Below are 18,568 nucleotides of genomic sequence, written 5' to 3' on the forward strand. Positions count from 1 at the left end.
GCCTGGGTGCCTGGTGTCCTAATGTCCTGCCCAGCTCTTGCTTGCTTCCTCTTCCAGGAACTGGATCCTTTCCCTATAACCCCCCGTGGCCCCTCCAGGAAAGAACAGATCACTAGGGACTAAGACAGTCCTTGTCCCACCCGTTCGAGATCCTCACAAATGTCAGCGACTGATACTTGCTGAACCGGGCTACACACTTTGCACAGCGTGCCTTGGCCGACAAGGTCCCAAAGCATCTCTGTTTCCCCAGACAGCCCGACCCCAGCCCCAGACTTCAGCTCAGTCCCTGCGTCACCAGGACCGCGATGCCTCCAGATGATAGCGTGTCTTGCACCCAAGCCCACGACTGTTGTTACCCTGGCCACCAGGTAGACAGTTACTGTCTTTATCTATCACTAATCACACTCAAGGCATTTAACAAATTCTGTCTTTTGTCACAAATATTTGTGGCAAGAACAGACCTCAGATAGGCCTGACACCGGGGCCTCTTGAGGGACCTCCTAGGGAATGGGTCTTCCATCACCCAACTTTGCAGGAAACACTCAGGAACTCACTGGAGTTGTTTACACCAGCTGTTTGCACCTGGTGAGCAAAGCACGTGGTCACTGCCTCCTCATCCATCAGGAGATCTGGGGCAGGAAGCCAACCAGGTATTAAACCCAGCGTGAGAATGGCAAAGGAAGCCCCCTAAGCTTGGCAGGACTCTTAGTCTATCAGGTGGCCTCATCCACAGCTTTATGTCCCTGTGGCGGCCCGGGGGCTCTGAAACCACACCTCTGCCTGCAGGTAGGCCTGTCACACCATGCTGTGCAGGACCATCTCATTAGTGTGTGAACTCTGCCATTAAGGAAAATTCTAGGCTTTGGATCTCTTTGTTGCATCTTCCAATCACTGCCCCATCGTGGCAACTTTGCATTTCCCTGATTCGCCTTAATAGTTCCTCAGATCCTTTGGTCAGCAGGCAGGGTTGAAACCACGAATACATAAACACTCACTTTAGCCTCTCCTGTGGCTGACAGGATGCCTCTCGCCTATGGGCATTCCTTGCAAAGGAATCTGAATGCATGAGTGAAGAGACAGGTGTATTTCACCAATAACTGCACCAACGAGCGCGGGCTAAGATCCACCAGAGAGCGGGCTGGGGAGGAGAGAAAAGAAACGTGAGGCGGAGCGGCTGTTCTCCAGGGCTTTGTAGCCTGGTTGGACCAAGTGGCAGAGAACCTTCCTGCTCGTGGAAGGTCCACGAGCTTCCACGCATTTCCAACCTCTTCCTGATCGGGCTGCTTCTAGCTGGCATGCTATGGGCAGAGGTGATGAACGATGCCTCTGTGACAGCCTCGACGTGACCCTCCGGCGCTCTGTCCCTAACGCGGTGCCCACGTGGCCTCCATGGGTCCGGGTCCTCGGCAACTGCGTGAAGCAGAGACCCTGCCCTGTCACTCCAACCACGCAGCGCGAGTGAGAACCAATAAACACCTTTGTGGTACGGCACTGAGATTCTAAGATTGAGGCCTCGTCTGGTCCAAGAGTGGGAAATCCGGGAATGATATCAGACGGTATGTGACAAACTTCCAGGGAGTGAAGCAGGTCCTTCTCTGCTTGGGAAGCACCCCAAGCTTCTGGCCACCTTGCTCGTTTATAAGCCCTTGCTTTTGCCTTAGCTGTTCTGTGCCTTCGCCTCTGCCTCTGCTGTGCTGTAGCCTCTTTCTAGAGCTTCCCTCTAGATCTCCTCCCGCCCCACTCAGGGTTCAGCCACAGTGTTACCACCTGGACAGTCCTTTCCCCACCACCTCGTGCAAAGTACAGAGCCCCAAGCCACCACCGCATCGCCCTGTTTTGCTCTCTCGCCCTCTGTGAAATGTTCCCGTCTACTGTGCACCCTTCCCCGACTGCAGTGTCAGGACAGCTGGAGCAGGGACCATGCCTTTCCTCTTCACCTGTGTTCCCGGTATGGGGCCCGGCACAAAGCAGACGCCCAAACAACACCGGAGGGGTGGGCCAAGGAGTGAACGGCCTGCGCCCGTGGAGCCCAGAAGTGGGTGGAGGAAACCCACTGAGGGCTGAGTGTCCAGAAAAAGATTCACCAGGGAGGCAAATTTCGAGAGGTCCTTTAAGGGGAGGGTCACGGAGGGTTACTGCAGCCTGAGCGAGGCACAGGGGGGTGGGGGTGACTGCGGGTTAAGTGGCCGGAGGGGACGGAAGCAGACACGGGGCAGAAGGTGGTTGACAGCCTCGCAGGTGCGAGCTTGGGTCTGACTCAGGGGTGCAAGGAGGCTCTCTGGGGGGCCGACTGCGAGGGATGCATCCGCAGTGCACTCTTTGAGACAGGCTGATAGGGTGGGGTTTCCAAGACTGAGGGCCCCAGGAAGAGGCTGAAGACAGGGCCATGGTCAGTCATTAGGCTCTGACAACAGTCTAGATGGGCGTGCTGATCAGCAGACAGGAAGGAGGCCAACGATGAAGGAAGCACCAATGAAACTTGGTCCAGCAAAGTTCCCTGTTCACCCAACACCACACAGATGGTGGGGGAGGGAGGAGGAGCCGGGGCTGGAATTCAGGGTTCTCCCCACTGGACTCCCCAATTCCGTGGTCCTTCCACAATACACCACACCTTCTGAGCCCTCTGGAAACATCCAGTCTGAGATCGACAAGAGCAACAACCCAAGCAATGCCCACGTGGGGTCCAGGGTAGAGACCAACACACCAAACCAGACAGTGAGAAACGCACATCAAAACTGCACAAAAGACACTGGCATTTTAGGGGCAGGATCTGAGTCTGAACCTTAGTCAAATGAGGATGGAATACTTCCCTTGCTGACCACACATAGTTTGTGAAGATGAAATGGGATAAGCAAATTCGTTTTTAAGGTAAAAATGCTTCATGAGTGAGTATCGCGACCACAAAGAACAAAATGCACTTGTTAGAATTTCACCTCCTTTCCGGCGCGCAGACTTTCGTATGGACCACGGGACATCGGCTCAACCGCTTGGAGGAGTCTGAACTTTTGGGTGAGGAAGGGAGAGCTGTGGGTGCAGCTTCATGGTGTGCAAAGGGTTTCATGGCCCAGACAAAGAGAACCTGCCTCGCCTTGTACGTGGGAGGGACTCACTAAATACTTGTTAATGAGTTTTTGATTGTCGACACTCTATCTCGGATCTTTACCACTGTCTGGAGCTGTGCAAGATAAGTGAATAATGTAACACAGATGGACAGCAAGAAGACGTTTCTGCATCATCACTGATTTCCGGTTCCTTTCTCCCTATTTCCGGCCCACACACTCAACAGACTCCTCTACTCTAGACCCCCTGCCTCCCTCCACTCTGGCATCCTGCTGGAGTCATTCATTTGGCAAACAGTTCCCACCACCCCACCATGCTCTTCAAACCCCACAGCATAGAGAACGAACTTGAGGGCATGGGGAGGGGGAGAGGCAGCCGGCACGAAGTGAGAGAGTGGCATGGACATATATACACTACCAAATGTAAAACAGCTAGCTAGTGGGAAGCAGCCGCATAGCACAGGGAGATCAGCTCGGTGCTTTGTGACCACCCAGAGGGGTGGGATAGGGAGGGTGGGAGGGAGACACAAGAGGGAGGAGATATGGGAACGTATGTATATGCATAGCTGATTCACTTTGTTATAAAGCAGAAACTAACACACCATTGTAAAGCAATTATACTCCAATAAAGATGTTAAACAAACCAACAAACAAACAAAATCCCACAGCGCTGTGGGGTTGGGAGCTGTTCAGGGGATGGAGGGCCTTTCTTTGCACTCCTGCCATCCCCCCACGCGAAGGGAGTGTGATTAGTTGTAATTCCCGGCTTTGTCTGCCCACATCACTCCTTTCTCCTCCCGGGTGAGAGAAGGGGAAGAGCTTAGCCCACTGGTCGGTGTGGAAGGTAACACTGGCATCTGCTCTGTCCTTTTGGGGGAAGCAAACGGCCTGCAGGCGGGGCTCTTCTGAGTCGCATGCCCCACCCCCTCCAGTGTCCTAAGAACTGCAGGACTGCCCTGCCCACTGCTGCCGGCCACGGGGAGGCCAGTCTGTCCGGATTCTGGATTAGGAAGCCTATCGGGCTCTCCTGCTAAGCTGCTTCCTCCCGTGCAGCCTTTTCCAGCTTTAAAGGTGAAATCTCAGCTTTTGTCTCCATCTGCCTTTGCCTTACTTCTCAGCGGGTTCAGTAATCAGGCCAGTAAGATGGTACTCTTTACTGGATGCCCCTCTGAACTTCAGCAAATGCTTTTCCACTGTCTGTGAAAATAAGCGGAGTCCTCAGCCTGACATTCAAGGTCCTCCAGCAGAATATCTGGGCTCAGCCAACTCCCCAGGTCCGGTTCCCCAGCACGCTGTGCCTTGGTCATGCCAGGGCCCTTCAGCACCACCGCATGGGCTCCCCGGGCATCCTGGACATGCTGCGTGTTCTCTTCCGCCTACTGAGCTCTGCTCCTTTGGCTCCCTGGATTTTAGACCCCCCAGTTTTACCCATCGTACCAGCCCAGCCCACACTGCACTTCTCCCTGCGCCTTTCCTGACCCTGATGGGTCAGATCCCACCCTTCAGTGACGGATTTCTCACTCTGCTTCCTCTGCCGGGAGCCCCCCTCTCCTCCTGCCCGGCCCCCCCTCCCCCTGCACATGCCTGACATCCACGTCCGCTTACTTCCGAGCTCCCCCACTGGACGCCCTCAGCCGGAGCCTCTCCTGAGCCCCCAGGGGTGTGGGATGCTCGTCCTAAGTGCTTCCATGGAATCCTGTATCCCAGCAAACGCACTGAAGTGGAACTCTCTGCTCACTTTTCTTAAGAAACGTATGAAGGAACACAGATAACACTTCTATATAAACATGCACAGGCCCAGAGACGGCGGAACGGCCAGATGGTAAATCGCCTACATCCACATAGAAACCAAAGTCAGTGCCCACCGGGAGTAGCAGCCGTGCCAGGGAAGGCACTGAAAGAGTCACTGGCGTTAGTGAAACCTTTCCTGATTCTCTGAGCCTCCAGGAAAGGCTCTCCTGAAGAGGGGTTACCCTGTCATGTGTCCGCTTCCAACTGGTTAGTACAGTAAAGACATCCCATCATTAATTCAACTCCCCGGAGGTGAGTGAGAGGCTGAGAGCGCTGGTCCCTGGATTCAGCGAGGGAAAGAGATGCCTCCAGGCCACCCAGGATAAAGGCAGTGAGGAAAGGGTCTCGCCCTCCACCCCGACGTCTAGGAAGCACAAGTGCCAGAAAGTGGCGCTCAAGCACCGGCAGCCTGTGGCTCAAATGACACGTCTGAATACTGAGGCCACTGCATTTTTCTCACTGGCCGGAAGCTTGGGAAGCCTGATACACCTCTCTGCAGTCTGCTCAGGGCCTGGGGAATGCGTGCATTCGCTGGGACCTCTGACAACATGGGGATAGATAAGACCCTCTTGGGCTCAAGAGTCAGGAGGCTTTCCCAACTTTATAAACGCCGCTGGAAAAAATGAGGAGAACTGAAACTCTGCCTTCTTTTAGCAGGAAGCGTTGAACAACTCTTGCTTCTAGGCTGAGCTAAAAACAACGGACCCCACGATTAATCTTGGGGGATAACGAGGCCATCAACTTGGGCTATTGATCGAGAATGTTCCAGGAAGGACTCCTGCCAGGGCGGAGGCCCCACAGGGACACACCCTGCCCCTCCTCGCTTCTCCAAGTGCACTGAACTTCCTTTTTTTTATGTTGGGTCATTGGCACCAAAAACCCTGCACACACGGAACTGACCACGTCAAGGGGGCCCGGGGCAAACATGCAGTGTGGAGACACGGTACCGATTTTGGTGAGCCACTTGGCCACGGCGCCGTAAATCTCGTCCAGGATGAGGATGACCACGAGGTTGATAAAGAGCGCCGTGGCCGTCACAGTCGCCCGGACGCTGGAGCGCGTGGCCTTGCTGAGAGACAGGGCAGCGGCGGCTGTGATGCGGTAGACGATGACCCCGAAGACGATGCAGAACGTCAGGGCGATCTGTTCGGGAAAACAGGGAGAGTCGCACGTCAGCGGACGGTACTTACCGCCCGCCTGGTAGCGGAGTCTGCTCCGTCGGGTGCTATTAATCTGGAGTCCACTGGCGGGCAACGAGGCACTGCCAGGCTCGGAACTCATGCAAATTCCCGGTACGGGGGCATTTTCCAGGGGAGAATGTCTTTCATGCTTATCAGATTCCAGATGGCCCGTAACACACACCCGCAAACTAAGGTCACCATTGCGGGTGGGGAATACAGAGGCAGGGGGAGAAAAAGGGCTATTACGGGATTCTGTGAAATCACGTGTGTGAAACTTCTGAAAATTGTAAAGCACCGTAGAGCTTAAAGAGTCTTTCATTCAATTACAAAAAATTGTAAAGCCTGTTTAGAAGTCTTATAAATAAAAACTAACATCTAAAAGAGTTAAAAAAATAGAGAGAAACTACGACTGAAACGCTGGATATGGCAGCGTGTGCCACACAACGTGGTGTGATCTCTTTCACTAGGGAGCTTTCAGTCTACTATGGGGATAAGTTCAACCAGAGCAACTAGTCAATAATAAATAGTAAGTCATGCAGTCGTGTCAGATGAAGAGTGTAGCTGTGAGCAGCACTGAGAGTACAGAGGGGCTCAGGGAAGAGCCTGTGGAGCCAGGGATCTCAGCTGGGCCCTCGATGAAAGGCAACAGGGAGCCCCTGAAGACGTCTGAGCTGGCAAGGGTTAGGGTCAGAGCTTGGTGGGGTGGGCGCAGGAAGGCTGCCCAAAGGAGGAAAGAGGGAAAGAAACCCCGAGCAAGGCTTTTAGACTCTCAGTCCTCAGGGTGAATAAAGCATCGCCCTAAGAGGCCTCTCCCAGGCAATCTGCAGGGGACTACTCAGATTCCTCAGGGCACAGCAATCTCTGGCACTACGCTTAGAGGGCAAGTCTACCAGCGCCTTGACCTCGAGGGCCAGCCCCATTTCCTTCTTCCAGAACCCAAGAATAATAAGGCGCTCTCCCAGAGAGAGACCAGCTCCCCTTCCCCTCCCACCACAGTGGAGGAAGGGCCATCTCCATGGAGCACAAGGGTGCGAGGAGAAGACGGCGCCCAGCAGAGCGCTGAGAGGGAAGAGCGAGGCGTGCGACCTGCTCAGAGCAGAAGGTTCTAACGCGTTTCTGTCCCGTGGAGTCTCCTTTCTCAGAATTCTTTCTGCAGGAAAGATTCAGGTCACATTTCTTCTGGGGGTGGGGAAGGCGGGTGGGTGCTGGCTGTGGAGGACTAGATGGAAAACATGGGCAGAGAACGGGGCAGGTGAACGGTTCCTCTGAAAAAACACAGTCTCCTGGACGATGGGCGTCCCCTCCCTAGAAAAAAAGGGAAGGGAAGGGGAGGCGTGGGGAGCGGAGAGGAGGCGTGGGGAGGGGAGGGGAGGCGTGGGGAGGGGAAGGGAGGCGTGGGGAGGGGGCCCCGGCTAGGCAGTGCTTTGCAAGCAGTGTGAATGACACTCCGGCGGGCTGTGATGGGAAATGGGTTGCAGATGTTTCCCTCTATGGAAGTCTTTGGACCTCTGGGGGTGCTGGTGGCAGCCTCAGCAGTGTGTCCCCATGTGCTTCACAAACATTAGTGTCTGCCTTGTGGCCAAGGTGAGAAAAAGAAGCCCTCTGTAAGAAAGGTAGGATGGCAGCAGCCTCCAGGTAGAGGGTGTGTGTGTGTGTGTGCGTGTGTGCGTGTGGTGTGTGTGTGTGTGTGTGGTGTGTGTGTGTGCGTGTGGTGTGCGTGTGTGTGCGTGTGGTGTGTGTGTGTGCGTGTGTGCGGTGGTGTGTGTGTGTGTGCGTGTGTGCGTGTGGTGTGTGTGCGTGTGGTGTGTGTGTGCGTGTGGTGTGTGTCATTTTGAGTTGTTCAGTTTGTTTTGTTTCTTTAGCGAAATGTCAACAGTGTAAGAAACACCCAAATGTAGGAAAACAACTTCTTGGATCACTGAAACATGAAACCAATGGACGTTCCCAGAACAAGCATCATTCTTAATATAAAGATCTTACAGAAAAAGCTAAACGAACTTTTTGGCCAACCCAATACCTGGGGCTAGACCCGCAAAGGTGACATGCTTTATTCATGGGTGTCAGCAACTTCTGAACTGTTGGAGGTACTGCTGATGATAAGCGTGTGGTGTGTGTGTGCGTGTGCGTGTGGTGTGTGTGTGCGTGTGTGTGCGTGTGTGCGTGTGGTGTATGTGCGTGTGTGTGCGTGTGTGCGTGTGGTGTGTGTGTATGTGTGTGTGCGTGTGGTGTGCGTGTGCGTGTGGTGTGTGTGTGTGCGCGTGTGTGCGTGCGCGCACGCATCAGTCAGGGCGGAGGAGAGGTTGGGCGGAGGAGAGGTTAGATGGGAAAAACAGTCCTTGGGGAGGCCCCTCCTTGGATGGGGGTGCAGGTGGGCGCAGCAGAACCCCAGCCTCCAGGACCGGGGAGGGATGAGTCCCACGGACGTGGGGAAACCTGGACGTGACATCACCGCCCTACGACAAGGTAGATGTTGCACTTCCCTGTCCCCTGGGATTGTCACTGCCAGGCAGTATGGGCCTGGAAAATGTGCTGTGAGATTCTTTTCCCCCCGAGTCGCTTTTGCAGTGAAGGTCAGTGATGGAAGTATTGATGTGGGGCGTGCCAGGGCATCGAAGAGCGACTGTGCGTGTGTCTATTTGGGGTTGGGTGTGGGGGAATGACTGGGGAAAACAGCGACGCCAGAAACATCCGCTGCCTTGGGGTTCAGGGGGTGGGGAGGAGATCAGCTTCTGTCCTCCTTCTCTGAGAAGCCAAGCTGGGGTAAGAACACGCTTCCCTGCCACTCAGAGTGTGATTTGGACCTGCTGCCTCAGCTGGGAGCTTGAGAAACAGGCCGAATGGCAAGCACCAGTCTAGACCTACTGACTCAGAATCTGCAATTTAACAAGATTCCTATTCTTCTAGAGGCACTGCTCCACTCACTCAGGGAAGCCTTTCCCCATGCCCAGCCCCTCCCTGGCTCCACCTCCACGCCCCTCCCCAGCCCTCGGATGCTGTGCTCTGCCATCCTAACTTCTCTGATCTTGATTTTCCATCCCATTACAGAAATCCACTTCTGAACCTCTCCTTTGGTGTCTCCCACAAGCACCTCAAGATTCACACTTTTCAAGCCAGAAGAGCTTGGGGAGCACTCACCCAGTCCCAGGACCATTTTGCAGATGTGGAAACAGGTGTGGAAAGTGAAGCGATTTGCTCAAGGTCACAAGGCACAGACTACAACCCTAGCCTCCTAGATCACTGTAGGAATTAAAGAGTTTTAGCATTTAGGGATCATCCACGTCCAGCCTTTGATCTCGTATACAAGGAAACTGAGGCCCAAGAAGCAGCAATGGGATTGGTCCAAGGTCCGGGTGGTACGTGGCAAAGCCAAGATACTCATGGTCATAACATCATCAACAACAGCTAATCCACGTGTGCTCTCTTGATTTCATGATTCGAGCCGTATCCGCACCAGCATGAATCCCTACAACAATCACGCAAGACATGCCTTTTGCAGATGCAGTTCAGTGCCATCCAGGATTTGAACCCTGCTCTATGGTTGCAAGGTCGACAATCCCATCCATCCTGACATTAGAACCCAGGTCTTTTGGCACCAAGCCCAGTACTACTTTCATCACTTTGGCTATATTATTGATTTTATTAAATTCAACAAATATTTTCTGAACACTTACTGTGGTGCAATAAGTGTATTTCATGTACGTGATCAGGTCCCCCAACTAAGCCAATGGCGGGGATTGGTCTTGTACTACACTCTGTGCCTCATGCCAGTGCAGAGAGGTGCCTCCTGTGTGGAACCTCTTTGGTAAAGACTCGCTGACCCTCAGCTCTGGGCAATCTCACCCCCCTGCACTTGGTCGCCTGCATCATGGCCTCGGTGGTTCTTGGTGTGTTGTTTTTTTTTTAATATATAATTGTTAAAAGTTACTTTCCATTTACAGTTATCACAAAATATTGGCTATATTCCCTGGGTTGTAGAATACATTCTTGTGGCTCTTGCTGTTTGAATCCCATAGCTTTACTTGGGGACACAGCCAAATTGCAGTGGAAGTCAGGCTAGAGAGTCCAGAGCCCTAATTTCACACCATGAGAGAGCTGGTCTGGTCCCTACCCTCCAGGACTTGCATTCTGAGAAAACCATGGCACACAGACAGCAAGGATGAGCCTAGTAGCAACTGGACAGAGTGACGGGCCTCAGTTCAGGAGCTTCTAGAATGTTCTGGGCAGAGAGCAGGGGGATTAGTCAGAGAAAACGCCACAGAAGAAGCTGTGGGACCATTTCCTATGGGAAGGCTTGGAGGAAAGAATAAGCAGGAGCAAGTAAAATGCACAGGGCAGAGCAACCCCTGCTGAACCAGTGGGAGAGCAGCCTGGTTGAGGGCACAGCCCACAGTAGTAGCTCAATTTGAAAAAAATACACACACCAACAACTCTATCACTGACATACCAAGTTGTCTCTGGCACCTGCTTAATTATTTTCTCATGCAGTCATTCATGAAACACGTCTTGAGCCCCTACTGTGTGCCAGTTACTGTTCTGGGTATCAGGGATACAGTAGCGAACAAAACAGACAGAAATTTCTGCCCTCGTGGAATTGACCTTCTAGTGGGGAAAGACAGACAAACTCATAAGCAGGTACCAAAGACAGTACGTCAGGTGCGATCAATACTCTAGAAACAAAGCAAAACGGGAGCATACAGATAGGTTGCAACTTAAAACAGGGTGGGGTCAGGAAAGCCATAGGTGAGAAGGTGACATTTCAGCAAGGACCTAAAAGAGGAAATCGGAGAGCTGGGGGTTCAGGCAGGGGGTGGCTGAAGCAGTGGGCGAAGGGGGAGAGTGGGAGTGGAAGATGGGTGTTGGAGGGGAGGAACTGTAGTATAAGGATGTCGGCTTCTATACTTCATCAGATGGGAAGCCTTTAGAGAGTTCTGAGCAGAGGAGTAACGTGACTTATTTGAAAAAGGTCAACAGGCTGATGATCTGTCGGGGGACAGCGTCACAGACAGGCAGATGAGTTAGGAGATCACTGTGATAATCCAGGTGACGGAGGAGGGTTTCTGATGGCCGGTTCCCAAGATACAAACAGAAGTCAATGATTGTCTTGGGCGTGGGAGTAAAGTTCAGGCACCCAGCTCCAGAGGCAGGACATTGCCTCTGGTAATCCCCTCCCACATAAAAAGGAAACAAAAAGAGGGTTAATTCGAAAAGGAAAGCGACTTTAGCTCAACACACTGGGTTGGAGAAGAAAGAGAAAATTCATCTTTGTCCATCCTGGCCTCTCCCACGGGTGAGGAAGATGAACACTGCACTGGGCTCTTCTTTGCTCTCATCACCCCATGAAAAATATCCCCAACTGATGACAGACTGGCATCGCTAAAACCCTCCTCATGGTCATGGTCCTGGCGTCTTCTGCCAAGGTTTCATCACAGGGGGTGAAGGAGGAAATGATATCGGATACTCAAGTTCGTTGCCATAGATGCCTTTGACTAATTCCATAACAAAAACACTCTTTTATAAACACCATCCTGACTCCCTGATCTCAGATTCCACACCTTGTTCTAGGGAAATGCCCAGCCCCTTTCTTGAGAAGACTGGGTTTTTTAAAAAAATGAAAGAAAAAAAAAATGGGAAAAAGTTAGTGTAAAATAAGGATTTTTAAAAAATCAAATTGGTAGGGGACTATATCATTTATTGCCCAACCTGGAATACTTTTGAAAGTAGAAAGGAATGCTAGTCACGATGATCTCAGTCAACAAGCCTAGGCCAGGACTAGTCCAGAGCACCTGCCTGCACGAGGTGATCTTCCTACCACTCTCCTCCCAGTTACCAGCATCTGCTGGCTACATACATATAGCTGGGGGACCCCAGGCAGAGTGAGATGCCTCAATGAGTTCTTGATTCTGATACGCAATCTCCTGTTGGTATCAAGATTTGGGGTTAGGCAGGGTTGCGAAAGGGAAGATAAGAGATAATCATTGATTATTTCTGAACGACACAAAAAAATTTTCCCACCCTCGAGTCTAGCTTTAGAAGGTCTCCATGGAATTTTTTAAAAATATTGATTTATTTTTTTGGTCACGTCATGCGGCATGGGGGAATCTTAGTTCCCCTACCAGGGACCGAACCCATGCCCCCTGGAGTGGAAGCACGGAGACTTATACACTGGACTGCCAGGGAAGCCCCACCCGTGGAATTTTGTAAAAATTAGAACACTGAGGAGATACCCCTCCACTGACCTGATTTTCAGTGTTTGTCAATAGTGATGTCTACTTGTTGTAGACAGTGATCGTGACGATGCTACAGGGTCTTCTCTCAGGCAGTAGATGAGCTTCTATTCTCAATCCTCTCCCTCCCAGACCTATCAGTGGCATCTGACACAAGTGATGGCCCTCCCCTCGCAATACCTTCTTGGCTTCGGGGACCCTCCCCTCTCCCCTGGCTCTTCCTTCTCAACCTTCTCTTTGGCCTCTTCCTCGTGCTCCCAAATTTTCACATTACAGCATCTTGGGACTCAGTCCTTGGACCTTTTCTCTATCTCTCCCCACTCCCCTGGGGATCTCGTACAACCTCATGGCTTTAAATACCATCTCTACCATCTGACTAGGGCTCCAGCCTGGGCATCTCCTCTGAACTCCAGATTTATATCCGTCACGCAGGCAACTCCAGGATTCCTAGGGATAAATAACTCTAGCCTTTGGAAGATAAAAACCTCAGAGTCATCCTCGACTTTTCTCTGTTGTACATCCCATGATGAAATTCTTTGGGGTCTACTTTTTCTGCACTTCTATGCACTGTCATTTGCGTGGATCTGACTCTTGATTTTCTGTTTTGTTCTATTGGTCTAATTCCCTATTTCCACCCCACCACCACACTGTCATACTTATTATTGTTCTATAGTAAGTTTCTATTTGGTAGAGCACCATATCCCTCCTGATGCTTCTTCAAGAGCGTCTTGACTCTTCCTAGCCTTTGCTCTTTCCATATATTTACATCATCAAGGAGACAAGGACCTTAGAACATTACTGTTCTATTTATCGCCCACCCAACTTACAGGTTAGTGTTGTGTAGATTTTAAATTCTACCTTATTTTTAATCCCATGAGGCGTCATCATTATTGTTTTCACAGTCGAGATTCACACAGATTTTCCCACTTATTTATCACTTTGATTATTCTTCATTTCTTTTTAAAACTATGATTTTCCATATGGGGCCATATCTGAAGCAGATAATTAGAATTCCTTTAGTAAAAGATTCAGTTGGTGGCAAACTCTCAGTTTTTGTCTATAAATATCTTTATTTTATCCTCATGATATTTCTAAATGATATTCTTCCTGGTTATAGAACTCTGGATAAGTAACTGTTTTCAGCACATGAAGATAACATGTCATTTCTAATTGCTATGAGAAATCAATGGTCAATCTAACAGCCTTTTTACTGAAGGTAACTTGTCTTTTGTTTTCTGACTGCATTTGAGATTTTTCTTGTGTCTTATATAGTCTATGATTTCACTATGATGAATGTAGATGTAGATTTATTTTATTTTTTTCTGCTTGGGTTTCATAGGGATTCTTCAATCTGTGGGTTGGAATTCTGTAGCAGATTAGGACACCATCAGTCATTATATTTCCTTCATTAACTTTTCTCTTTCCTCTTTGTCCAGGAGTGCAATGAAATGTCTGTTAAATCTCATTCTACCAATATTTCCAAATCTCTTAATTTCTCTTCTATATATTTTATCTTTTGCCTCCCCACGCTGCATTATGGATAATTTCTTCTAACCTATAATGCAGTTCACAAATTCTCTTCAGCTGTGTCTATAGTTTGTTGTTTTATATATATGTATATTATAATACATACAACATTCATATACATGTAGGATGTATTATATATTCATATATATGTATTTCATATTCATGTATTTATTTATTTCCAGCAGATTTATTGGTTGGTTTTCAAATCTTCTAAGCCGTTTTTTGCAATAGTTTCTTATTCTTTGCAGATTTTTCAAGCTTGATGTTATAAGTTGTAACTGGTATTTTCCAATATCTTTAGTCTCTGCGGTCCTCATTGTTCTTTCTCAAGGTGCTTTAGCTTCTTGTGTAATTGGTTGTGTATTCTCTTTGTTGCCCTTGAAAATTCTTTTGGGGGATTTCTTGAGGCCTAGCATGAATCTGCCTTCCTCCAGGGAGAACTTGTATTTGCTTCCGCTGGGCACCTGGGAGCACTGCTAGTTCCAGACCAAGTCCACAACCTGAGGTTCCCGATCCTCTCCTGTGATGAACCAAAAGCTGTAAGTCCACCGTGGGGACTGCCCGTAGCCACTTCTTGGGGACAGGGCTTTTGTTTCCCTTTTTCTCCCTATTCTACGTAGAAAATAACGATTTTCTCTGAAGTCCCAAAGTTGGGGGCGGGGTGGGGCTAGTTATTCATCTTCATTCTGAGACTGTAGCCCTTTGGTGTTCCAATTTAGTTTGGTGAGGACTTCCTGCTAGAAGCTCTCTTTGAGCCAGTCATACCCCCTGATTCCCATCCTTCTTGCCCCATAAAAACCACCAAAGCCCAAGCCCAAGTTTGCCTAGATGGGAAAAGGTCCTCAAGGTAAAAGCAGCATTGGTGCCCAGATATTTGTTTCCTTGGTCCCATTTTCCTTTAGAGTTCAGTCTAGTATTCTTGACTATCCTGTCAGTCCTTCAAGCTTTAAGAAGATTGAAAAATATATTTCTGCACAATTTTTTGCTCCTTTCAGCAAGATGGGATGCTACAAATATCCTAACCTACCACTGCTGGAGATGGAAGTCTATTTTACTTATCTGTTTTCTTATTTATGCACGTATTTGTTATCTGTCAACTCCTTAAGGGACAGATTATTTTATTTTAGTTTCTACTCCATGCCCAATGCCTAAGAATAGTGTCAAGCACATAGTTGGCACCCATGAAATATTTTCTGAATGAATGAATAAACTCTTTGACAACATTATGCATATTGTGGGAGGCTTGGAAGTGCCAAATTAAACTTTATACCATTCCAGCTTAACACACTGCAACTCACCACATGTTCCTGAATAAATTCCACTCTTCCTAAGCAATGAGGAGATTGCAAGTGTAGACTTCTAAGCTCTGGCAAGGCACCCAGCACCTCTGCATTTCGGAAGTGTTGAAGCAGATGGTGCCCATGCATCTTTCACTTTTTAAACTTCGGAGATTAGGACACGGTTCCTGCCCTCAGTGATCACAGTGGCAGTAATGATGGAAATAGTAACCTCAGACCAGGGTCAGCGTTACCTCTGGCGAGTGGGTCCAGAAAATTATTATAATTTCAGTCCCAATTTCTGGAATAAGCAATCCCTCCCCAACCCCACAACTAACGTGCAGTCCTGCTTGGAAACGCTGTTAAGGACAGAGGTTCCCATCTTGAACACCAGAAGGACTCTACCCACAGACGGGGGGCAGGTGTCTTTGTGCCCCGAGCTCAGCCCTCTGAGTTTCGCCTTCCCGAGGTCTCCTCGCTTCAGTTCCTGCTGTCTCACCCCTCGTGGCTCCCAGGAATGACTTACTACCACTTCACTGATCAAGTCAGATATGAATCACAGACCCATTCCTCACCTTCTCCGACACAGTGGAGACCATCTGGGTCTCTCCAAAGGGCTCTTCCAAACTCTCAGGGAGAAGACAGGGAAATAAACACAGCAGCTACCGGGAGGCTAAAGAATCAGGCTTACAGAGCCCGAGCCAGCTGTCTTCTGTGGCTTCCAGAAGCTGTTCTTTTCCACCAGCCACCAGGGAGAGCCTGCCTGCAGCTCCAACAGGCTGCCACCATTCTACAGCCGCCTTCCCTGCACAGGTAAGACCTTCTTCCAAGGTCTCCATCTGCCACGATGTGGGAGACACCTTCTCACAACCCACCCCTGGACAAAACCCCATTTTCAAACATCTGTGGTCAAGGCTGGGAAGACAGAGCCCCCTTCTATGGCCACTGAAGGCCACTGACCCTCCCAGGGCCGATGTTCCGGCTGAGGGAATCACCTTCCCCGCTTCGGGTAACCAACAGCAGCAATGGCCTGGCTATCACGGGAGACGCTGTCCCTCCAGAGGGACTGCGGCTTCGTCTTCACTAGCCCCTCACTGTCCCCACAGCATAACAGACTAACAGCCCCAGCATTCACACAGCAGGATCCACACGCACACGTCCTGAGCAGGTGTCTCCGCCAGGAAATTACCATGAACAAGATGGAGGCGAAGTTCATCAAGTAACCTGGGAGACGATCTTTCCAGGTCAGCTTATCTTCTTCATCCTGGGGAGAAACAGGAGAACAGTGACCATCAGATGCCACAAATAACAGATATAAAATGGCTCTCACTTCTCCATAAATGTGAATATTATTAATCATTCATCACTCTCTTTAGGTATTTCTCTAGCCTGTGATGCCTTACCCTACACATCAACAAGAGCCCTCCTAATTTTGTGATTTTTAGGAAGCCTGGAAAATCTGTGGTGAAAAGAGGACAATATCTGCTTTCAGCCTCGTACCGGGCTGAAGTTTTGGTTCAACCACCCATGGGCGGTGGGATCTTCGACGTGTCTCCTAACGTTTCTGAGCTTCTCTTTCTTCACCTGAAAAGCGGCCACAGTCGTGACCCCCATCCTGGCTTATGCACAGGATGGTTTTATATGTTTCATTTTTACTTTAATGAGAAGCAGGTGAAAACACGAGACAGGTGGCAGATACAAATGACCACAGGGCAGCATCCTAAAACAGATCATCATTTAAATCAAACATCAACCATTGACCTTAGATCCTAAGCGTATAAATTACCCACAGCTCTTGTTGTTCAAAGAACCTGTATGTGTTGTCATCTGTTTCCTCCCTGGTCACAAATGCAGACAATTCAAGATGCAGGTTAAGCTGATGCCTCGCTGTCAGTCTGGCTGAGAACCAGACTGGATCCAGTCCGCAGGCTGCTCTCCTTGGGACCACCATACCCCTGACCACGTCCTCCTTCGGCACCCGCTAAGGACCCTCACCTGGTAGGGTGAGGCCGACAAGGTATGAGTGGTAAACCCCTCTGCCGATTAATATCCACATAATTTTAGCCCGGGCACCTGATGTATCTGAGTGGCAGTTCTTTAAAATTATAACTGATACAGTGTCCTGCTGACACTGTATCAACTCAAGGTTGCTGTGGAGACCACCTGAAGCCATGTTGGGGAGGATGCCAGGAAAATGGCAAAGCCCTCCATGCTGGCGAGGCAGGGCCCCCTGCATTTCTGAGGCGTGTCTGAACCTAAGTCAGCAAGTGCGAGTTCCAGGGCCCGCCCGGCTTCTCTCTTCCCTCCTCGCCACGACTGCAGAACACACCTGATCTAGCTCTAGCAACGGTGCCATCTAGTCTCTGAAAGCCTGTGCTGTAGGCGAAGGGCCTTCTTGGCCTCGAAGGCTGCTTTCTAAAAATCTCTGGGCGCCCACTGTGTGCAGACCTTAGGGCCAGGCACAGTGGGGAGACAGCGAACAGTGGACATGGTCACTGCCCCTGGGGGGCTCCCAGTCTAATGAGATGGTGACACCCAAACACCAAAAAGCCAGTTTGGGAATGCAGGTAACCCTGGGAGTGAGGCTGCAGGGGACTTGAGGAAAGGAATGGTGTGTCTTTCTCATGGCCTGTCGGGAGCTGAGCACAGGTTGAGCAGGCTTAAATGGGGGTGGAAATGAGCGTCAAGGCTGCAGTCATTCAGTAACGAGCGCTTTCACTTACTCGTGATGTCAACGAGGGATGCCCGGTTTCTCCCAGACCCTGATGGGATCAGGTCTCCAGACTCTGTGCCCAACAGACTTTCTATCACACGATGAGAACAAGGTCACTGCAGGTCGCGACCATGCACAGGGGGAGCTATAAACACCTATCTCTATTAGGACTGAAGCAAGTCTTCCAAATGAGGCCAAACATCAAAAGGGACTAGCATGCCTTTCTCTTTTCTTCCAGTATTCATTCTTAGTTTCACTCACACTAGTGGTATTTTCCTTTAAGATTCTGATGAGGAAAACTGAAGATGAGCAGGTAGATGATAACTCCGCAGAGACTATGAAAAGAAGTATAGGGATGTGTGGTGCAGCTTGTCCCGAGGCCTCTCTCCCTACAACTAAGGTTTGGATGATTCTCGGACTCTTTTCCTGCTCTCTGGCCTGCGGATGAGAGGTTCTGCCTTAAAGATCAGCGAACCAGGCGTGCTCAGAAATACCAGCGGTGGGGAGGGGAGGGGGAACTCCAGCTACCGGTTCTGTGTCACCAGTTCCTCCCCAGTGGGGCTCCCTGAGTGGCGAGCAGGGCAAGGAGAGGTAAAAAACCTGTGTTTGGTCCGTGAAATGAGAGGAGAGGGCGAGAAAGCAGTCAGTAAGGATGAGACCGAGCTCAGAGCGGTCCTCAGGGACGAGACGGACAGTCCTGGAAGCAACGGGGGGAAGGGAAATACAAGCAGACAGCAGGAAACACGGCCCCAGATGAAACGGGCTCAGAAATAAGTATAATCGTAGAGGATGGCTA

At 50.3% G+C, this 18,568-nt stretch overlaps 1 protein-coding gene across 8 annotated transcripts in view; it reads right to left on the bottom strand.

Moving 5' to 3' along the window:
• Positions 1-18,568, bottom strand: part of ANO2 (anoctamin 2) — a 299,540-nt gene that overhangs the window by 55,916 nt on the left and 225,056 nt on the right. For all 8 annotated transcript variants that reach the window (XM_055085431.1, XM_055085428.1, XM_055085433.1 and 5 more), the window contains 2 exons: positions 16,249-16,323; positions 5,798-5,993 (listed from right to left, as the gene is read on the bottom strand). In XM_055085431.1, the coding sequence (XP_054941406.1) occupies positions 5,798-5,993; positions 16,249-16,323 (271 nt within the window). The remainder of the gene's footprint in view (positions 1-5,797; positions 5,994-16,248; positions 16,324-18,568) is intronic.

This window comes from Physeter macrocephalus, chromosome 6, assembly GCF_002837175.3.
Source record: "Physeter macrocephalus isolate SW-GA chromosome 6, ASM283717v5, whole genome shotgun sequence".
NCBI classification, from domain to species: Eukaryota; Metazoa; Chordata; class Mammalia; order Artiodactyla; family Physeteridae; genus Physeter; species Physeter macrocephalus.